Genomic DNA, 15,558 nt, shown 5'->3' on the forward strand with positions numbered 1-15,558 from the left:
AATAGCTTTGTAATGTCTTTCTCTTTTTTTTTATTTTTTTTTTCTAGTTACGGCAACCTCCTGTTAAACGTCTGCGGCTGAGAGGGGATTGGTCAGATACTGGACCAAGAGCAAGGCCTGAGAGTGAACGAGAAAGAGATGGTAAAGTGTTTGCAGTTGGTGGGGGGTTGTTATCTTTGCATGCGTGTTCTGTTTTGGCTAGGGTTTTTGAGTTTTTTTTGGTTTGGTTTGGATTTTATTTTCCAAATTTTCTTTAAGAATCGGCTAGGTCTTAAGGCTTAGGTTTTCCTAGAGCTTAACACAGAACTGCTATTCTACAGTGATTGTAAAAAAAAAAAAAAGTATCTAAATTAAAAATATTCTTACCAGAAAAATTGTGTTGCTTCAGTTAGGCTGATGTAAATCAAGGGGAGCTTACTTCATTGTCATTGGTTATGTAGTAATACAAATATGTATTTCCCTTGTTCTAATCAAGTTTCATATGCAATTAAAGTTACAAATGAAATACTCTATCATGGTTACATTAGAGGACTGAGTTTCAAAGCAATAGGATTCTAATATTGTCTTTCACTTCTTTAATAAAACACATGTAGTGACTATATTTATATGTTCGTGTTTGTAATATATTACTCACTCACATGAGGTTTCAGTGGATACAGCGTTTCCAAAGCTATCCCAGAAAATGGGATACCAAAGCAGGGCAGAGATGTTTTGTCACTCATCTTACTAATGCATTACATCTAATGCTGTGTTTCTGTTTAAATCTGACAGTTGTGGGGGTACAAGTATTTGTTCTACTACCCTTAAATCTGTCTCCCTTTTCTGCCTACCGTTTCCCTTTCCAGATTTTCTGTGTTGGTTTTCTCATCTTCCTGATTGACCAAACTAGTATAATAGTGTCTAGCTGTATCAAACTAATGGTCCATGTAGAGTAGGATTCTGTATCCAAGACAGGCAAAAGGAGATGCTGTTTGGGGAGTGAACATGAGCCTGTCCTCCAATCTTAGCCTGCTGCCTGTGTTGCTCCCCTAATATTCAGAATTACTGGATTAGAAACTTTAGAGGGTCCATTCCCATCTGTTCTTTTGGCATCTGCATATTGTTCTATTGCCTGTGAATTTCTGTCATCCTTTTTTGAACCTGTTTGATAATATTTCGTATGGCAAAAAAATCCAGAAGTTCAGTGCCCACTGTGTAAAGGAATACTTTCTTTCCTTTCTTTTAAATTGCTCTCATAGTTTCATCATGTGCCACCTTATCGTAATATCACAGGATACATTCTGCTTACTTGGTGCTTTAATTCCAAAGACCTTACTTGTACACGTCCTCATAGTGGGGACGCTTTTGCTATAATTTTGTTGCAGGTCTTTCCCATCAAAATAAGTTGTAGCTTTCCGTTTGCACAAAGTCACTTCTTTATCCAAATTCTTTTTCACCTTCAATCTTCTTTGTCCTTCTAGCTGTCATTTCACCATAACATCAAGTAAATCTGCTGATGAGAAAATCAAGCCTGAGAAAAGGACTCCTCCAGTAAACTCCTTCAGTATAGACATTGGCTAGAATTTTATTTTCTCAAAACAAAGCTTCAGTGTCTTTACTGTGCATTACTTGATACAACTGTATAGTGCCTGAGAGAGAATAGCTATATTGCAATAGATAGGCATATGGTGACCTGTGATTTATTTTTCTGTCCCATCTTCCCATCATTAACCACCTTTTGTCTGTTTTCTTCAGATGCTGCATTCCATTTTTTGTGTTTTAAGCTTCTGAGGTCAAACCTCCTCTGCCTGGGGTACAGGAAGGGAATGTGGAATCCAAGGGGAGGGTCAGAGACCTGCAGTGTGGAAATTAGGATAGGCAAGGACATTAGGGTCAGACTGAGGGGCATTGTTTTTTCAGGTTGATATGTTTCCCTTTCCTTCTCCATTTCGAAAAATGTCTTTTAAACTCAAACAAATAATGTAAAAGCAAACCTAATTATGATGTATTCAAGTTATATCCTAGCAGTGAAGATTATATGCAGTCCTGAAAGATAATCAGTTGCTCCAGATATTTGATTAGTCTTTCAGCTCTTACAACATCTGTGCAGGGAGCAGCACTGATGTTTGAGACACATTTTCTTCCCAAGTACGCTCCAGAATCTTTCAGTGTTAGCTTTTCTATGCAGGGTATGAATTTTTTTTTTTGTTTCACAGAATACAAAAAACACTTAAAGAATCAAATACTCTATTTCAGCCCTTTATAAATGGAATTTTTCCAGTCTTCTTTCTTGAAACAAATTTTGTTTCATGTGTAATAAAAACAAATAAAATCAGAAAAAAATGTTTTGAGTTATGTTGAAGGAAAGTATGTCAAAGATTTTGCTGTTTACAATCCTGACGTGATCCAAAATGTGGAAATTAAAATCCCTAAAAGAGCTTTGCTGTTGTATTAAATTGTGCTTATGAGGAAAATCTAAGTCATGAGGAAGCCTTTTGGAAATGTTAAAAACATCATGTGCTAATTTTATGCTAGCCTTTTGGTCTTTCATTGTTAAATTATAAAATTGGTTATTTTGTAAAACCAGAAAAATCTAGGCTTTCTTAACTTATTTAACCAGCGTTTTAAACTGAGTGACATAAATTTCACAATTTCATGTGTACAAAAGCACCAGGTAATTGTAAAACAGAAAAGGAGGAAGGACTGTTAGTTCTTATGTGGTGCTGTGTTCAGCTGGCAATTCTTGTTGTGCTGAAACAAAGGAGCTGGTTCAGGAGATTACTAGTTCCATAGCTTACAGTGCAGGTTTTTTTTTTATGGAGGAAATGAGGGGGGGAAATGGATGCTTATGTAAACTTGTAGATAAAACTTTAGCATTACTTGTTTTACAGGGGAACAAAGTCCTAATGTCTCTCTAATGCAAAGGATGTCAGACATGCTCTCAAGATGGTTTGAAGAAGCTAGTGAAGTTGCACAAAGCAATCGAGGACGAGGAAGATCACGGTCTAGAGGTGATTTCCTGCTTTTCAAGAATAATAATTACAGAAGAAAGTATGTATATACTGGATGTACAAGCCTTGAATATCAGCCTTTCTGAGGTGTAAATTAATTTTTAGTGAAGTCAAGAACTGAGTGCACTTGTTTGCAGTATGAATGGTAATGCAAAGGGATCTTTAGTGGCAGAGAAAGTTTACTTTGGGCTCTTGTTTTTCTTGCTTTATTTTTAATCAAAGGTGGGACTAATCGAACAGATGCTCCTGCTACTAATAACGTGCCACCCAGTACAGAATCAGAAACTGCAATGGAAGTAGATGGTTCTGAGAAACTTGTATCATCTTCCTCTTCTACAATGTCAGCCCAAGCTCCTTCAACGTCATCTTCAACAGAAAGTCCCCCTTCAACTTCATTATTGTCCTCTCCTGATAACGAACAAAGGCCTTCTTTAGGGGCCTCAGCTCAACCTGTGCTCCATCAGTCTGGTGAGAAGTCGTCCATCTTGTCATTGTTTATGAAAAATGCTTTCAATAAGAATCAGTTTTATTTTAGGATATTTTTCGTAATTGATCTCATTCTGTGTTCTTTCTTGAACATCTTTAATGATGACTAGGTATTTTATAGTGACCAAGTGACTGCTGCTGTGATTTAAGGAAAGAGTAAAATCATCAATTGTATAAGTTTGTCTGAAGAAGGAATCTTAAAGGGGATAACTGATATTGCCTTTTGAAGTAGAAATATGAAAAAATACTGCTTGGTTTTTCTAAACTTATTATTCTCTTCATGGAGTATAGTAACATCATGCCTTCTTCAGCTGTGATTTGACTGTAGCAGCATCAGTGCAATGAATAGCAGAACCTATGCCTGTTTATAAGAATGTGTCCTTCAGTAGGAGTCGACATCCTCAACATTTCAGTCAGCAATGTTATTTTTTTGCTTTTCAAAAGTATCTGGCTGGATGGGGCTCACCTGGCGTGATATTTCATTATTGGTTGATGGATTACACTACATACTGATTTTAAAGTTTGTATATCTTGAAGAAACTCATCTGCATTTAATGCAGACTTACATTATTGTGGGGGGAAAAAAGGAAAGTACATTCCACTGTCCATGTCAGAAACTTATTTGGGTAGTAAAAGAGCACCTTATGCTTTGACTTGCGCTTTTCCATCTCTATGCTGGAAAAGATGCCACAGCCTTTAGAGATAAATATTTGCCTGAGAGTTTATTTTTACTTTTTTTTTAAAGTGAGTTTCTAGACCTTACAGTTGTGGTGGAAAGGCTGACATGATCTGAAACACCTATAGGTTCAGACTTGATTATTTTAAAATCCTGTGGTTTTTGTATAAATTCACCTTTTGTCTTGTACCAGTTGTGTTGTAAAAATATCAAGGTCATTGTCATTGGAAAAGATGACAGCTAGCATCTTCAGGCCCTAAACTGGATATTCTGGGGTAAAGGAGAGGGGGATTTCCTAGAGAAAAGTGTGCTGTTGTGTGAAGCGTGATAAAGCGTACTGTGGCTACTGCAGCCAAAGTCTTTGAGACAGTTGAGAATTTGAGGTATCCAGTATCTGAAAGGCAGAAAGTTGAAGTTCATTACATGTATCATTCTCACCCATTCGAACCTTGCAGCTAGTCTGATACTTACAGAGGAAATAAACAGTGAGCAGAAGCATGACAGTGCACACAGTCAGATCCTATTTCTAGAATAAATAAATGCTAGAAAATTTGTTTAGTAGCAGAGGTGTTTAGTCACTTATGGTTTTTATTACTATTGGTGTCAGCTTGCTGCAATCTGAAATTTTTCACAATATGCACACAAAAAATTGATTAAATCAACTCTAATTCAGTGTAACCCGGTTTAGCTGCCCCTATCTTTGGTGCAGAGATACAGCCACCAAAGAACATGCATAACATTACCACATTACCAAGAGTTCCTTTTTATCTACTTACTTAATTTTTTAAGTATATGGTATATTTTGGAGGTTACAGTGACCTGGAGAGTGTGTCCCATATTAAAAATAATTGCTTCAAGTCATTGAAACTTTGTGGGTTGCATGATGATAATGCACTAGAGAGCATTTCTGGAATTACAATACGTTTTCTATCCTGCATTTTAAAGAATGTATGCTGACTAGAAAAAGTGGTTTTCACTGAATCTGTTTGAATTTCAAGATAAAAGTTTATTCTGCTAGCATGAAGCTGAAGTTGTTATTTCTTGATACAGCTCTTACCTAAAAGCATTACCTCTTTCCCAGTGTTATTCAGATTTAAGACTCTCTATATATTCAGTTTTTGAAAGGTGTAGTGGTGGTTGTTTTGTTGACGGACAGTGGATGCTTTCTTACTTACTGTATCATGTTTGATAGGTTCTTTGACTACACCTAAGCAGGATGTCAAATTGGCTGCTGATTCTTTAAAAAAAAAAAAGTCACCATCACACCAACAACAACCCCATACACCACCTCCAACTCCAAACCCACAGAAACAATCAATCAAACAAAACTTTATTTGGGATTCTTTTTGCTGTATGCAGATTTTAGTGTTAGGGCCAGGTGTCGTCTTTAAATTGTTTGAGTAAACGTAATAATATTATACGTTTGCACACATTGTAAGCATCTTGTCTTGTTTGCACTGTTTTTAAAACACTTAAGTTACTGTCAAACAAGTCTTTGTGTCACACGGGCAAGTTCAGGAAAAAGGGAAGCTCATGAGCAGAGGGAGCAGGTCATCGCAGAGCAGTAGCAGTGGGTTTATGGATAGGTTGGCTGGAATCTGAATTTCCATTTTGCAGTGTCTGTATACTTACGTAACCCACGATGGTGCTCAGTTATGAGATTCTAATTACTCAGTCTCTAGTCTGTAAATGTGAAAACATTGCACTCTGCTTCAAGAACAGGATTCCCCGAGTTTATTTAGCTGCATTTAGAGGTGAATAAAACCTGCTGCTTGTTGGAGTGACAGGAATAGGGGAAGTGGTAATAGGAATAGTAGTTTAAATACAGTAGGGTTGAGTAGGAAGACCAGATAGAGGTGTGTTGTAAAAGATGGATGACTAGGAAAGCATTCTGGAAAACGGAAAAAGGAAAGTGAGAGGCCTTCAGCCATCATGTTGCATAAAGTGGTGGTAGTTTGAATATTGTAGCAGAGTTAGCAAATGAAGAATATGTTTTCAAGTAATAACTTATTTAGAATCGGAGTATAAATTCATACCAAAGAATGGAAAAGACTTATAAACAGCTTTCCATAAATCATTTCTAAAGATTTCTGTACTGAACACAGGCACTGGTGGTAGTGCTGTCTTTGAAATAGCAGTACCTTTGCGTATGTATTATAATTCAAATATATTGTTGGTATGGTGATCCAGAAAATATGCCACGTAGTGAGCATTTGAGCTTCTACATATGAATTACTTACTTTATCTCTTAATGTTTTTAAAAAGTGCATGTTCAAAACAAGTCAGTACGAAAATGGTTCAGTGCTGGAGCTTGTTGAGATAAGTCTCTTTATCAGACTGTATTCTAAAAGAATACAGTTGAAACTTTTGAGTAAGTTGCAAATAATCAATGCAATGAGATCAGTGTGTTGGTTTTTTGGGTTTTTTCAAATAATGAGAACAATTTCTGGAGATTTTCATGCTTGTCACTAAGAAAAAAAAAAAAAAAGAAATTGGTTTTCTTGCCTTACTTGACCCATTCAGTGGAAACCATTAATTTTTTACATCAGTTTTAAGATGCTGTAATCTTGAACCACAAATAAACATCAGATACAACAAACTGCAAAATATAATAATGTTTTTTACCCATAAATAATATGCCAGATACACATTGGTACCATTGAGAGGGAGCTAGGGCAAAGATTAATCTTATTATGTGTTCTGAGATAGATAGATATGTATCTATCTATATGTATATATATCTCTGATATGTAAGGTAATGTTGCGTTTAAATTTTGAATGGGAAAGTGGCAATAGCTATTTCTTTTTCTCTTTCCAGTTGTCTTTCCTCACTCCATTTGCTGGCAAAATAAACATTTTCTTTGAGATTCTGAAATCTGTTAAAAGGGGTTGTCATTGAACATAATCAGGATAGTAGTTATCTCTTTACATCTTGAATTGTAGTTCTTGTTACATCTTAAATTGTAACTGTCTCTGGACTGAGTGGAATCAGCAGCAAATACTGAAAACTGCAATTTTAGACATCATGGAAATTTCCTTAAAAGTGTTTTCTACACTGTTTGGAGTTCTAATTTCCGTAAATGTTCATGGCTCGTGAAAACTTTCATAGCAAATCTCTTTGATGCCATATTCCTTTTAGAAAACATATTTTTTCTTTTGTTTTACCTCACCAACCATAAACTGGCACATGTATTTCCCAGAAGTAGTATTAGACCAACGACATTAGAGCTCATGACTATTCATTGTTAACTGGTGCCTGGTTGGACTCTCTCTTTGGGCTTGCTTCTTTTTATGAAAAAAAAATTGAAATTTGCATGCTTCACTGAGTGAATTAGGGTTACTGAATATTTGCAAAGCTTTTGCTTGGATGAAAGGTGATATGCCAATGTAATGCTCTCTAGTATTTTAACATTTCATAGTACTGATTATTTTTTTTTCTGCGGGTTTGCTCATATCTACAAAATACTCCAGGCTGTCCTTGATAAAACCACTTTCAGGATAAGTCTAGGTCAGCAGTTTATAGCAGAACTAGCTAGAATATTTGATGTGAATATTTGTGTCTGAATTAGCTTCTCTACTCATCTCGTAAATGAGAGTATTTCAGCAGTGGTTCAGGTCAATATTGTGCTTCAACTACTGTTAAGAAAGACAGTCTGTGTTGTATTAAGAGAAGTGCTTGCTATACAACACTTGTGTAAGTGGAAAAAGTCTGCACAGAGCATGGAAAGAATAAAAAATTACTTGGACACCCTAGTTTTTAGCAGTTTGTGAAAAATACTCTTAATCAGACAGTGAACCAGTACATGCCAAAACGGCATAAATGACAAATGAATAAAATCAAAACAGTGAATGCAATGAGGTTTCTAAAGATGGAACTGAAAGAATAGTCTGTTAAGCGAATGATACTAAAAATTGTTTACGGTCCAATAACTGACTTTCTCTGTAGGACCAGTTTTCAGACTTTGACTTCTCACACACTGGGAATATCTGAGATAAAAAATGTAAAGTGTATTTTTTGGTTAGATGCTGTTCTGCCACCTATTTTCATAGCCACAGTTTAGGTTTTTTTTCACAGGTTTGTTTTGATCAAAATTGTACTAATTTTTTTCCTTCACGTCAGGAAGCTATCACATTCATTTTGGAAACTTACCTGTAGACCACAGTTGCATAACTTTACACCATGAATATTCTAATTTGTTATGTGTGTTAGGAACATGAAAATGAATACTTCTGTTGTTTGCTTTGTTTTGAATCAGTCAGGATCTATCTATCTTTGTTAAAGAATTCTTTGTTAAATGGTTCAAGTGTTGGAGATGGGGAGGGAGTGTATTGTATTACGTGAATCCTGAACTTTTAAGTTCTGTCATTCATGCATTTAGGAAGATAGAAACAATTTCAATATTTTATTTTATAATTTCTGGATGTTAGTAAATTATTTACATAATTTTTTTCACTGTAATTACAGTTAGTATCTGTTGTTTCTCTCTGTCAGTCTTCCCACCCCTCCTGCCTTTTCTGTATATTGTATGTTCAATGCTTCTTTCTTTTACATACTTTTTTTTTTTTTCCCTCCCTCCCTCACTGTCTGTCAGAATTAATGGGACCTGAGTTAGCTATAATCCGTAGGGGTCTACAGCGGCTGAGGCTTAAGAAGGCAGAACAACAGAGACAGCGAGAGCTAGCTGCGGCTTCAGCGCCACAGTCACCCTCCTCTGATCAGTCCTCCTCTAAGGGCTCCTCACAGGACCCTCAGACACCAGGTTGTTATTTGTCAAGGTTTCTTAAGCAGCTAATGTAGTTCTAGGCTGTGCTGCTGCTGTTCGCTGAGATGCTTCTCTTCCAGAACAAGACAGTTAATGCATTTGCTGCTTGTCTTACCTTGCATGTGGTGGTGTTTATCATCACATGGTTAGGGAAAGAGTAATATTGACAGTTTTCATTTATCTAACATGTTTGGATTATACAGCTAAATGATAGCCTATAGAGAAAGTTTCCTAGGTGCATGGTATCAGGTATGTGCAATGTTTGTTAGAGCAGTTGAGCTATAAATTGCTGTGTCCTGAGTAAAGTAAGGTACTTACACGCTTGAAATTGCATTTTGGTGTTAATTGTATCCACTAGTAACATTTAAGACTTGGTTTTCATTTAGCATATGTTCTAAATCAGGATAATGATTCAGTAAGACAGAATTTTGGCACTCTTAAATGCTATGTTTTTACAGCAAGTATAGTGAAAATACTTATAACAAGCCAAAGTCCCCAGATATGCTCTCCTTTTTTGAGCAGAGTGACTCTTCACTTCACCATCCTCTTTCTTTTGTCTTATTGAAATTAAAAATTATTAAGAGAAAGCCTTGGAGATGTTCATAGTAAAGAGACACTTGAGACAGGATAGAAGCACGCATATGAATAAAGAGGTAAACCCTAAAGCATAAACTTGAAGAAAACTTTGTCATGACAACATGTAAAAATGAGTGAGCGGCACGCTGTGTGAAAAATCAGCATATTCTGTGTTGAAGTAATGTCTAGCAATGTTTCTCCTATGGATAGATTCAAGGACAGTTGACGTGTGGCTAAATTACTTATAAGGACTGGGTCATGCATTCCCAGCTTGACTTTCTGTGGTTCAATCTATTTGTCTATCTGGAGCCTTACAGAACAATTTTATATAATAGTGGCTAGTGCACTAGTTAAAATATGTAGTCACTGCATTTTGAATAACTTCCTACACCAGAAAATTCTACAATGAGTTTTCAGAGTGTTTGGAAACCAGTAAATCCTAGAGGGCTGTCCTTATCCTGGGGATGGTGGCTAATGCTTACATGTAATAGATCTTGATCTACCATTTTCTTTTCAGAATTACTTAAATTTTTTTTTTTTTATTTAATTGTTTCCCACTGAATTGAAGTTGTAAAAAAAAGTTTTGTTACAACTATATTTGTAGAATTTTCACGTGGAAGTGTATCGGTGTGTTTTACTACTTCTGGAGTCTGTGTTGACCTGATTTTCACTAGATATTGTCTCGCCCATCCCTTTCTTAGTGCTCCTTCAAGGATGCAGTGTAATTCTTTACTCCTGGTTGCTTGTGCATCAACGTACTGTAGGATGCATACTGACACAAATCTGAAGCTTTAAGCTAAGTAATTACTTTGACTGGGAGTCAGAGATGTATTGTAGTTAGTTTGGATCCCATCACTGCCTCCTGGAGTTTTGAGTTCCTGCATGCTTTGAATTTTAAGGGAACTAATGGGAAGGACTGATCGTTTCGTTTGGGATCACCAGGGAACCACAGAATACCCACACAGCCTTGGAGGAAATTAGTATTCACATATTTACCTCATTCTTCATGTGATGACAACGAATTTGCAAATTTAACAGTTTTACTTAAGTAATTGCTTCAAAAGATAGATTCACTTTGCACTATAGAAACATTTATTTATGGGGAGAGGAAGGGGGAACAGTTTTGCTACCTGACCTCTAGCTCATTAGGATGTATATATTTTTGCTGTTTGGTCTGATCAGTGGAATTTGTTACCTTCAGCATTATAGACAGTGGAAGATTTAAAACAAGGAATTCTAATTTAAATATTTAATGTGTTTGGTCCTCAAGAAATTTGAGAAAAGATTACATTACCTTTTCTTTTCTACTTTTATGTGTAAATGCAAGACATTCCTGTTGTGCTTCACCAGCTTTTTTCACTGTATTCCTTCTTCCCTTTTTATGGAAGAGAACAAAAGAAACTAATTTCTTTTGGCAAATCCAGATCACCTTTGCCTTGTCTACTTTTTAAGATTTCTGTACTCTGGACATTGAAATCTGTTCTTTTGGAAATCCAGTGCTGCAGATTTTTGGTTCCTTGCTTCTCCTCTAGAGAGACAATTGTTCTCCAGTCCTGTGGTAAATTGGCATTTAAGAAATGTGGTAGGAGAAAAATAAGTTCTTAGTTTTGGGTTGAGATTTTTTTGTGGGTGTTTTTTTGAGGTTTTTTTTTCCCATGTGTTTTGTTTGTTTGCTGGGTTTTTTTAATAATAAATTCCCATGCAAAGACAATCTCTATCTTTTTTTCTGCAAGGTTGACTTTGATGCTCTGTCTTGGAGGCAAAGATGTTCAGTTTTCAGGCACATACTAGTTATAAATTTTCGAACAAAAATTACACCACAAAATGTGTCTGCCACTATGTGAAATGTTGTCATAGCTTCTGGCCCTGAGCTGCAAGTTTTCAATCCCTATTCTGGCAAAACCTGTATAATTTACACTTGCAATTTCTTTGGGAATTCAGTGTGAGACTAAGGCTATTTCTTCTGACCTGTATTTTATTCTTAATCCTTGTTTTTGCAATCCCAGAAGCTCAATTATAGCTGTAGACACAAAGTGGGAAAAAAAAATGCTCCAGTCATGTAAGAAATTACTAGTAGAAAATGTCAAGAGCTGGAAGCTTTTACAAGTTTAATAGAAAATTAAACTCTGTGGTAGTTATTCTGTCTCCTTGTTCAAGGACTTGTAATAGTTACATGGGAATTTGTAAGCTGTATCTGTTAATAGTTAACCTTCACTATTTAGAAAAATACGGTCAAAAGTTTGTTGTTGAATATGAAAGTGAGTTAAGTGAGTAATGATTCACAGTGGACTGATTTGACATTGAGGAAAAAGATACTTCATCATCAGATAGCAAAGAGACTTTGTTTTAGTGGATAGCTTTCATAAGCATTGTGTAAATTTGGGAGAGTTTTAGAAGCAGTATATACTGCATGCATCACGTGTATTTTGTCTTCAAGCCTTTGCCTTGGGTATTAGATTCATATTTTTTTGATGGTCACTTTATTTAATTAGTTAACTAGTGTAAGTTGTTTATGGGATTTTTTAATTTATTATTTATTTTCTCCAACAAAGCCTACTTTTGACTTACGTTTTTGTGACATTTTATATTATTTAGATCCTGTGCAGTATTTAAACAGCATCTATGTACTATATGAAAACTACAAAGAAAGTAAACCTTTTTAATGTATTATTACTGCTGTTCTGCACAGTGCTGATATGCCGTGTATGCATGACTGTTACTACATCACTCCTCTTTTTGAGAACTTTAAATGACTTGAATGCATTTTGAGAAAAGATTACATTACCTTTTCCTTTCTACTTTTATGTGTAAATACGAGAAATTCCTGTTGTGCTTCACCAGCTTTTTTCACTGTATTCCTTCTTCCCCTGTTATGGGGGAAACATGAGAACCATACAGAAATATGAACCAGCTGATCTTGAAGTGAAAAACAAAAAATAAATCAGTATCATAGATCAGTTTGCATCGGGGTTCCTGTAGCAGTCAGTGTGCATAGTCTTACCCACAAAAATATGAAGTAATGCAAATGGGGTTTTTCGAGGAAAAATTAATTTAATTTAGACTGCATTTACTGTAGAATAAAGATACATACATGTGTATGCTTACATATTGCAGAACCTGTGATGCACATTGACTTAATTTTTATTTATTTAAAACTTTTAAAATTTCATTTTTTAAAACTTTGGTTGTTTCGGAAGTCTATACTGTCAGTGTTTTTAAAGCGGAACAAACTGGACCTTCATTTTTGTGTTAAAGCTTTCTGTGAAGAACATGGGGATGACTGCAATTTCTATTACTGCATTCTTTGTAAACATACAGATACATTTCAAATAGAAATGTATTTCTGATTGCAAATAGAAATTTATCTATTTAAAGTCCAAAATACATAACCGAGAGCTTACTGTCAGTAAGCTTTTTTTTTGCAAAGCAATTATTCTTTATTATTAAAACAAGTATTTAATTTCTTAGATTAAGGTCCACTATATGTACCATGTTTAAGACTTTAAAAATTGGTCTCACTGCTTCAGGCCTGACTGTCACACGGGAGCTGGTGTTATAGTGATATAAGGAGGAAATTTTTTTTAGCCAAGACAAAAGAGGAGACATTAAAAAACAATAAAAATATTTTGCTGAAGTCAGGCGCTGATTGCCCAAACTATAGGAAAACCCTTAAGCATATAACTGACTTCAAAATTATCTTCTATTTTCTGTTTGAGGTTCCCCAAATTTATGAATCTCCAGTTCCCTCTTTAAGTGGTGTTCCAGTTTAGAATGTACTGGTGACATTACAACCAGTGGTGAACTGCATTGGGATGTAGACCCAGCCTGTGAAGGCTCAGGTAAGAGTTTGGATTTTTGTTTGTTTTTTTAACTATATGGCACAGTTTTGGTAATACTTTTTTTCAAAATCTTTATCAGAAATTATTAAATTACTTTTTAAGAATTTTTACAAAACAAAGCCATATATTAAAAAAAGAGGCATTTACCTGAACTTCTCTAGGCTGGTTTCGTGGTCATGTTTATTTCCCTGCCTGTGCTGTGGGGTTCCAGACTGCAGTGCCACTTCAAGGGGTGCTGGTGATCTGCGGCTTCAGGGGACTTGAAAATGAAAAAAAAGTGAGTCTAAAATTGCTATAAACTGAGCTCATTTCTTAGTCATGTTAACGGAAATATTTAGGATACTTCCTATATGTTCTGTAAAACTTCTCATCTCGCAAGGGAAATGCATTCATAAAGTTGTGAGAAGACATCAAAATAAAAGTGGAATGTGGAAGGTTTAAGCCTACAATTGGCATGGACTGCTACCTAGAAAAATTTTCTTTTTCACTTCATTTACTTTATAGTAAAACATAACCTTCTTTTTCTTACTGTTGTATAATGTAAGGTCTTAATAAAATTTAGAAATGCTGATAAGGGTAGTAAAATGTATTTTCTTATGTTTATAATTAAAATATCTTAGTTAAGTCATATTTCTTCTGTTCATCTTGGTCTGAATTAAGGGCCTGATGAGATTAGCTTTTCCAGCCAAGTGAAATCTTCAGCAGTATGATACACCTTTTAAAAAAGGACATATAAGCTTATAGGAAGAATTGTAGTGCAAAATTAGAGCATGATTGAGAATCACTGTCTTCTGTCATTAGACTTCTCAGCTTGCTGTCCAAGAACTCCCCTGCACTTAGCACTTTTGACACAGGTTAATCCCAGTCATGGGCTTCATAACTGTCAGCCAGTGATCAAAGCCAGCCTGTCCTCGAGAGAGGCGTACCGATCCCTGTGCCGAGTCAGCTGGAATACAGGTAGATCATCTTAGGACATGGTGCATCTTTACACCAGCTTTTCCCCTCTGGTTTACATTCTAAAAAATGGATTACTACCCCACTGAAAAAACTCTGCTGTAAATACTTCTCTTCTAAATTAGAAATCATATGTAAAGCACACTTCAGTTTTGGAAAGTGAAATATATTAAAGTTACAAGTCTCATATTTAAAAGCTACATCCCATCTGAATCTGATGACAAATTCTGTGGTCTGCTTTAGATGTGTTTGGTGCAAGGCATGGATGTGGCTGAACAAAGGTTGAGACAAAACAGGGCCAATTTTATGTTCTCCAGTGATGAAAATAAACTACATAAGCTCAGTTACTAAAACAAGCCAGCCTCCAAAACACAGTGAGCTCACCTCAGGCTCTCCTGGTCTCTGTTCTTGACTCCTTGGCCCCTCCCCTACTCTAGGTATCAGTGTAGCAAAGGAACACGCTGATTTTTGCACCAAGGGCTGGGAGTGAAATATTATTTGAGGGTATATATCTAATTCAGCGTTGTCAATTTAGCAGATTTTATGGTGTACTACAAAACAGGTCATGGTAGTGATTCTTGTCCAAACCTAGAATTGAGCTTCCTATAGGAGAGAGTGTATTATTTCATTGTTTTCCTTGTATAGGTTTTTAATTTATGTAAGAATTCCTTTAGTGTGCTGTGATGTTGGCAGACTATGACTCGGTTGATGATACAGGATATTAAATCCTTTTAGCTTAGCATGAATTTGTTTATAACAGAAGATTAACAAATGGAACCAAGATGTGGTAGCCTAGCCAATATCTTTGAAATACTGCCCTGATTTATGTACACCAGCTCATCGTAACCTCTGGTCTTCAGAGGTGACAAGGAAAATAGACTCACAGAAGATACTGAACTTTGCATCTCTCATTTGTCTGCACAGTTAATGCAGTGCTGGTGGTAGTTATTAACTGATAGTGTCCAGTGGGAAAAAATGCACTTCTGGGATTTTTGGTATTTTTGTGGAAAAAAAAATGCACTTCTGGGGAGGTTTGGGATCTTTTTCCTGTGATTACATGAGGTATTTTATAAGAATGACTGGTGTGGTACTGTCATAAACTTATGCAGGTATGTTCTCAGTCATCAGATGCCACTGAGGTATAGCATCTAGGAATGCAGAACTATTGAAATCGATACATGAGTGGGATGTATTTTGGTGCTTTAATGTTTAAAACACTCTATACACTGGAAACAATCTTATCATTTACATTTTATGCTCATAAGTGTAAATAC

At 35.8% G+C, this 15,558-nt stretch overlaps 1 protein-coding gene across 7 annotated transcripts in view; it reads left to right on the forward strand.

Annotated features, from left to right (window-relative positions):
* Positions 1-15,558, forward strand: part of DCAF6 (DDB1 and CUL4 associated factor 6) — an 86,810-nt gene that overhangs the window by 36,606 nt on the left and 34,646 nt on the right. For 4 of the 7 annotated variants that reach the window (XM_014947269.1, XM_014947270.1, XM_014947273.1 and 1 more), the window contains exons 8-10: positions 48-141; positions 2,871-2,990; positions 3,213-3,458. In XM_014947269.1, the coding sequence (XP_014802755.1) occupies positions 48-141; positions 2,871-2,990; positions 3,213-3,458 (460 nt within the window). Of the gene's footprint in view, positions 1-47; positions 142-2,870; positions 2,991-3,212; positions 3,459-8,744; positions 8,913-15,558 lie in introns of all 7 variants that reach the window. The other 3 variants (XM_014947266.1, XM_014947268.1, XM_014947267.1) reach the window with 1 other exon arrangement.

This window comes from Calidris pugnax, unplaced genomic scaffold (assembly GCF_001431845.1).
Source record: "Calidris pugnax isolate Ruff unplaced genomic scaffold, ASM143184v1 scaffold95, whole genome shotgun sequence".
NCBI classification, from domain to species: Eukaryota; Metazoa; Chordata; class Aves; order Charadriiformes; family Scolopacidae; genus Calidris; species Calidris pugnax.